The sequence below is a fragment of the Gavialis gangeticus genome, unplaced genomic scaffold, assembly GCF_001723915.1.
Source record: "Gavialis gangeticus isolate Ggan-Ray unplaced genomic scaffold, GavGan_comp1, whole genome shotgun sequence".
Classification (NCBI taxonomy): domain Eukaryota; kingdom Metazoa; phylum Chordata; order Crocodylia; family Gavialidae; genus Gavialis; species Gavialis gangeticus.
The window spans coordinates 49,598,910-49,605,965 of record NW_017729031.1 but is presented as its reverse complement, the minus strand read 5'-3'; the positions used below and the strand labels follow the sequence as shown (position 1 = coordinate 49,605,965).

The 7,056-nt window shown below is 42.6% G+C and overlaps 1 protein-coding gene across 3 annotated transcripts in view; it reads left to right on the top strand.

Annotated features, from left to right (window-relative positions):
- Positions 1 to 7,056, top strand: part of LOC109301518 (sodium channel protein type 2 subunit alpha-like) — a 302,173-nt gene that overhangs the window by 241,008 nt on the left and 54,109 nt on the right. For all 3 annotated transcript variants that reach the window (XM_019522731.1, XM_019522729.1, XM_019522730.1), the window contains exon 19: positions 5,969 to 6,123. In XM_019522731.1, the coding sequence (XP_019378276.1) occupies positions 5,969 to 6,123 (155 nt within the window). The remainder of the gene's footprint in view (positions 1 to 5,968; positions 6,124 to 7,056) is intronic.

Sequence of the window (7,056 nt, the reverse complement as noted above, 5' to 3'; positions counted from 1 at the left end):
TCACACTACTCCCTCTCACAAGGCCTCATTCACTCTGCCCTCTCTCACAGAGCCTCTTTCACACTGCCCTTCACTGGGCCACTCTCAACCCGCCCTGCTCCTTTGAGTGGCGTTTGGGTCATCAGGCTTGCCTACTTACACTCTGGGTGATCCCCCCACAGCCCTTTGGGTGCCTTGTGCAGCCTACTCTATGGGTGATGGTCTGTATGCCTAACACTAGGCTGACTTTAACCACAAGCCCCTCTCCGGGCACTTGGCTTTTCCTACCCTACTCATTGCTGCCTCTCTTCATGGAGCCACCCTCTACCCCCTCACTAGGGCCAACTCTGTGCCCACTCCTGGGGCTTGGGGTTTTATACCCCCAGGGTCCCAGGTGCTTCTCCTTAAGCGTGCCTGGCCCCCTGCCTGTTCTATGACCCACTGAGTAGTGGGAGCTGTCATTATAAGGTGCCTCTATCTGCCTTTCACTGGGAAGGCAGCTGGCCTGGCATTTCTGGGGAGCTACCTTACCACAGGCAGCCCCACCAAGCCATCCTTCCCTAGCTGGGTTCAGTTTCAAGCCATACCCAGGACCAGAAGCCTCCTACCAATGCATAGTTCCTACCTTTACTTTCAAGGTGTTCCTGAGCAGCTGCTCAGCTGGATGTTGTGCCAGCTACCAGCAGCAGACAGCTGTCTTAGCCCTGAGTGCCAGAGCTAAAATGGAGTCTGTACAGTTGTCTCCTCCAATCACATGGCCCTCCTCAGGTCATGTGACCTCATCATCAGGGCTGGCCTGCACCTGCTGGCTGCCCTGCTGCCACTCAAAGCCCTTAAAGTGATAGGCACCAAAGGTGCTCTGTCACAAAGCAGACCTGGGCTGATGCAGCTCAGCCCCACTCCCAGTGCTATGTGCAGAATGGGATAGGGGATGGAGGAGAGGAAGGAGCTTCGGTCTGGGGTTTGCCCAGCCTGCTCTGGTGGGCAGGGCAGGTAGATGGGAGCCCCCTCCAGTGCAGGCTGGGCAAACCCCAGACCAGAGCTCTCTCCCTGCCCCCTCCCCCTCCCATTGTGCAGACAGCACCAAAGCTGTGGGAGGTGGGGCTAGGGGACAGAGGCAATAGATATGCAGCCTCTCTTTACTGGATCAGCTCCAAAGTGGAGCTTGATTTCCTCTTCCCCCCAATCCCTGACCAAACACCAAACATCTGTTGTGTCAGAGGGGAGTCACTGTAACTCATGGCACTTTCTGTGAAGCACCATAAGCTAAAGTGAATAGCTGCACATCTGTCAATGCCCACTCACTTATGTGGCAGCTAGTTTAACTCTGGAGCTTTCTCTCTCTCTCTTAATTCGGGTAGTTTTGCATTAGAGAAAATTACCTAACCTAAGGCTAATGGTGGTTAGTATCTGTGTGGGCCTCATGAAGGAAGCAGATCTTTAGAATGAGAAGAATGTGAGGTCCTTGTAAAGTGGGATTAGTATTCTATGTTTAGGGGTCACATGGAAGAAGATTCAAGGATTGAAAGGGGAGAAGTTACGGGCAAAGCTGTTGCTTTTAGTGGCAAGCAGGCAGTGAGAGGAAATGCTAAGAAATAAATCCAAAGTTGTATGCTGTAGGAAAGATATAAAGAACTTTAAGGATGAGAACAAAGTGTTGGTAGTTAAGATCACAAGAGTCAGCAGACGTATATTGAAAGGGCAGATGTTTTTAGCAGCAGTATTCTGAATAAATTGAAGGAATCAAGGGGCATTTATATATGTGTTCTGGGAGTAGGGGGCAGGGGCTGCTGCAATTAGAGTGGCTTTCTGAGAGTCACTCTAATTAAAGTGCCTAGAGCGTCTCCTGTATCAGTATCCTCAGGCTAAAAATGGCAGTGGAGGTGCTTTAACTAAAGCTCATTAAACAAGCTTTAGTTAAAGCACCCCCACCACCATTTTTAAGCATAGGGACACTGGAATCTGCTGGAGCATGGTAATAGATGGCAGATCCTCCCAGTACAAAAACTCTGTCATCCTCTTGCCCCAGTATTCTCCTCTCACCCAAATCCTCCTAGCACTGGAATCCAATGGCTTCTTTCCCCTCCATAGCAAGAAAGCATATACATATAATTTAAATGCTTACATTGTGCTTGTTGTTCAAAGCAGTCTCTGCCTGGAATAGCTTATATTCTAAAAGACAAGTGTAGCATGATGGGCCTCAAGAAACTATTCATAGCATTCTCTATGGCTATGGCAGGAAAAACTTGATGTGATGAAGACTTACAAAGCGCACACTTTTCTGCAATGCCATCGTTTGTTAGGAAGGTGCTATTGGGTTGGTTCCCACATATTTCTATAGGCTATAAAGCTTCTGCTATATTACATGAGAGGGAAGAACAGATTTCCATCTGTATTTGTTATTCTACTATGGTATTAACGACTTTACTTAAGCTTTCCCCTTTACTTCAATGATGAATATCATAAGCCGCTATGCAGCAGAATGAAAAATATATTTCTGGATCATTTTGTTTTGATTAGCAGCTTCTTTTCTCATTCAACTCACCCTAGTATGTTTGTAATGACCAAAAATACAGGGGCCTTTTTTCCCCTAAATGGGATTTAGACATACTTTATTCTCTTCTCTCCTGGGCTCTCCTTCCCTTTTGTTCTTTCACAAGATCTGCCTTGCAAAACCCCAGCCCTGTCCCACTTCCAGCAGCTACTTCCTCTGCTGCTGCTGTCTCACTATGGATCATTTCTAGCAAAAATCCCATTACTTTCTGTCCCACTCATTATCTCCTTGTATCCTATTATCATCTTAGCTAAGGTCTCCACTTCTGTAATTTAATATACTCCTAGGTTTGCAATTGCATCTGCCTTTTCAGTTTCCCCAACTAATTTCTCAAACTGCTCATTTATCAGTCTACAAAGGGCACCACTGACTTATTTTACAAAATATGATATGTCCAGCCTCCATCTCTCTTCACTTTCACATGGCTTCGCTTCTTCCTAAAGAAAGCAGCCACCTATGAAGAGTATCAGTGGTAGAAGTAGTTAAGAGTTGGAGCTGGAAGATAAGCAGGTCTGGAGGATCACAGATATTAGAATAGCAGGGATATGGTATTGTGAGAAAAGGGCTTTAGGGGGAAATTGAGATCCAAGGGCTTGAGGGCATGCAAGCAATATTGGTTGTGAGTGTGAAGTTTTAAAAGAGAAAGATAATATGGTTGTTTTGCATGGAATGTTGATACTGAAGGAGAAGGAGGTAAACGTGTGGCATAGAAAGTGCACATGATCCCTGGATTTGTTCCATAGATATTCAGTGAAGCAGGTACAAGATGAGAGTTAGCGTAGGAGGTAGGTGCCAATGAAATACAGAGATGAAGGAGCAAAGAAGTCAAGAGTTGGAGAGTTAGTGGAGCTCAGGGTTGTGACCAGAGAATCAATGGAGTTGATAAAGGAGGCTACACAGAAATGAAAAATGATGTTTGATAGGATGTCATGGAGGGAGTGGTAAGAGAACGAGGCAAAATTGCATTATGGAAATTTGACACTAAGACAGAGTAATTGGTCAGTGAGATATTAATAAACTATACACAAAAACTAGTATTTAAAACACATTTTACAGAACTATTTGTTGCTTTCATCTCTAATTCAGAATTTTTCGGAAGGACTTTTATTTCATCAAAACTTCATCAAAGCCATAGATATGTGCTCCATTGCAGGAAGCACAAAGTAGGTTGGCCCATTCCACTGAAATTGTCTTGGTTAGTACTTAAAATGACTCAAACTTCACTTATATTCAATTAAATTAAAGGTCTCGCTTTAAACTATTTTTTTTATGAGAGAGGAATTTTAGGTGTGGGCATTGTTAAATGAATTTAAATGTGACCAATAGATTTCCTTTTTATGCAGCTGATATTTTTCCTTTTTTATGCAGTTCAGATTTATGGTTTACCATATTAATTTGAATCCAAGATAAGTCCCACCCCTCCCCACATTTAACTTGGGGGGGAAAACAGCTCCTTGTCTTAGATTTGAATATGAGGCGGTAGGGAGGAAGGCGCGTGAGGCTCCAGCTCCAGTTCTGGTTTTGGCTCTGGCCCAGCTCCAGACCTAACCCTGACTGAGGATCAGGGCTAGTGCCTTAGTTGATGCCTACCCTCCCCTGTCCCCAGCCTTTGGAGTCTGGGCTGAAGCTACCGCTACTGCAGCTGCTACCAAGCTGGGGCTAGGGTTAGGGCAAGCATGTTCTCCATGCCATGGGTGTGAACAGGGCTGGAGCCATGACAGAGCTGACACAAGGGTAAGTGACTGGAAGAGGTAGGTAGGAGGAAGACAGGATGCAAAGGGGGATTGGGGGCAGGCAGCAGAGTGGGTCAAGCATTGCGAGGGACAGGCAACAGGGGACAAGATGTGGGGATGCAAGGGACAAGCTACCCACTGCTTGTACCCCTGCCTCCTCTGTCATCTACTCCCTTACCTTCTGCCCCTCTGTCACTGTTTTTCCTGATGAAGAAGGTGGGGAGGGGGCAAAGTGACCCTTGAATAAATGGATTCTATACATAGAAAATTATAACAAATTTATAAATGTTTCATGTATAGAATCTGATTATTAGGGGGTCTTTTTAAATTCAGGGTCATCTTGGATTCAGGATAATATGATAGTTGTGTGTGTATCTAATCAAATTATTTTAGTGTGAATTTTCTGATATCTCTTCTCCCAATATTTGATGCTATTTTTAAAGCCCCTTCCTTCCCACTCCTGAAGTAACATCATTAACTGGAATTCTCTGGTTTCATCGCTCCTTCCTTCCTCCTTCTCTCCTTCTACGTGCAACCTGCTTGCTTGGCAACAAGAACTTACTTGTAATTTTTGAAGCCTGCCTCGAGTTTTTAAAAAATGGTTGAGTCTTGTAATATCATATCTGGTCAATGTTTAAATAGTCCTTGTCCCTCTCAGCATAAGTGAGAAGTGTTTGTCTGGACTAAAAGGAATAATGCAAAACATTGAATCAAAAACAGACCTCCAGTTTTCATAGTCACATCTATGAATATGAATATAAAGTTCAACCCCTTTTTATTGTATTTGACAAAGTTAGGAATCCAGAATATTTTTTTATTTGATTCTAGATGATTTTTCAATCTTCAGTAAAATGGTTGTTACAACTGTGTCAACACATGACAAAGGTGAAGGGGGTTTATCTCAGTCAACAGTGTCTTAGATCTGTTCCTTTTAATGGTTTAAAAATGAGCAAAAACTCTCCAGCACTTAAATGTTCTGGTTCACAAAAGAAAAAAATGTGTGTTGGGGGTAGGTATAAGAGACCAGTATACCAAAATGTGATTTATTATTGTTGTCTCTGAAGTAAAATAAGTAAAAAAAAAAAATAAAAAAAATTTTTTTTTAAATAAAATAAAGTAGCAGAGACCATTTCAAGAGCACAGGGAAGCTGACACGAATGAAGATGATTTACAAATGCTAAGAGAAGAAAGGAAAACATTTTCCAAACAGTGGGTGGATCAGGCAGATAAATAAAGGAACACAATTCATAGCAGAGCTTCCCTGTATGAAAATATGAGTAGGACTGTAAACTTGCATAAAGTTGGGGGGCTTTTTGCAGGGGTGGGGGAGAGGAGGGCTGGACTTTCTGGTGGATCAGACTCTTGGTATCTACCTTTTGATAGCAAAAAATGTTTTTCTTTTTTGTGTAAATTTGTGTGCATGGGGGGTGGGCATTGTTTGTATTTTTAATGGTGTAAATGAAACTTAGTTCAGTTAAATCATTTTCTCCAGTCCCCTTCTTGAAGTAAAGACTGGATAGTAAAACTGAGAATCAAAATTAACAATTCTCAGTATCCCAGCATAGCCAGTAGAGAGGCATCTTACTGTAATTCTTGTTAATTTTAATGGCTGAAGAATTAATGAAACACTGGTTTACTGTTTCAGAATACACAAAATTTTATCCCATACTGATTTGTCATAATTTATTGTCCTTATTCTTAGGCTGTGTACAACGGTTCAAGTGCTGCCAAATCAACATAGAAAGTGGGAAGGCAAAAGTGTGGTGGAACTTTCGAAGAACCTGTTACAGGATAGTAGAACACAGCTGGTTTGAAAGCTTTATTGTTTTTATGATTCTTCTCAGCAGTGGTGCTCTGGTAAGTGAAATGGGTAAGATGCATATTCTTGCTGAGGAGGACAGTATGTTCCATTTTCTTAGTTCATATAATTTTAAGTGTTTCTTTAATAAAATAAAAGTTTCACATTTTTGGAATGTTGGTCTGGGGTGAGCACTGTATGCAGTGCTTGGAACCGGTCCAAAGCACACGCTACCTGTGCACGGGATCCAGCCTGCAAGGCCAGTCTCTGGGCCTGATTCAGTTTGTGGACCAATCCCAGGCCTGCAAGGCCTGAAGAGTTTGATATCCTTGCTGTAAAAGAAGCAGCATCAACAGTCAAGGATATTTTGCCAAACTAGTACGAGGCAGGTGAAATAAAAAGTTTGACTGAGATTTGGAGGGGATAAAAGTATAAGAAGTAGCTGAGAAGAATAGGACTGGTAAGATCCAAAATGTCCATTTCCATTTATGAGAGGTTGTCTTCTGATTGGAATGAAAGAGTGACAGGCAACACACTTAATTGGTGATTAAGTTAGCAAGACTGCAACAGGAACAACAATTTTATGGCCAATGCTTGCAGACTTAAAAAGAAATCTCTCAACAGTGGAAAGTCCCTAAAGTTTGGATCACTATGAACTTCCAGATACTCTACTACAGACTTTTACTCCCAGCTTTTCTCCTAGGACAGCAGTTCCTAAGCTCTGACAGATTGTGCACCACCAATTTAAAACAATACATGTTAAGTACCACCAGCAAATTTTTCAGTTTAACCTTAAGTATCACCAGCACATTTCGTCATATAAAGTAATTATAAGAAATCTGTTAACGTGTACCACTGACAGGTTGTCTGCATACCACTGGTGGTACATGTACCACAGATTGGGAACCAGTGTCCTAGGACATGACTCATGAAAATTTGAAATTCATGTTGCTAATGCAGCATCTCAAGATTTCATGAGCACTCATGTAAGG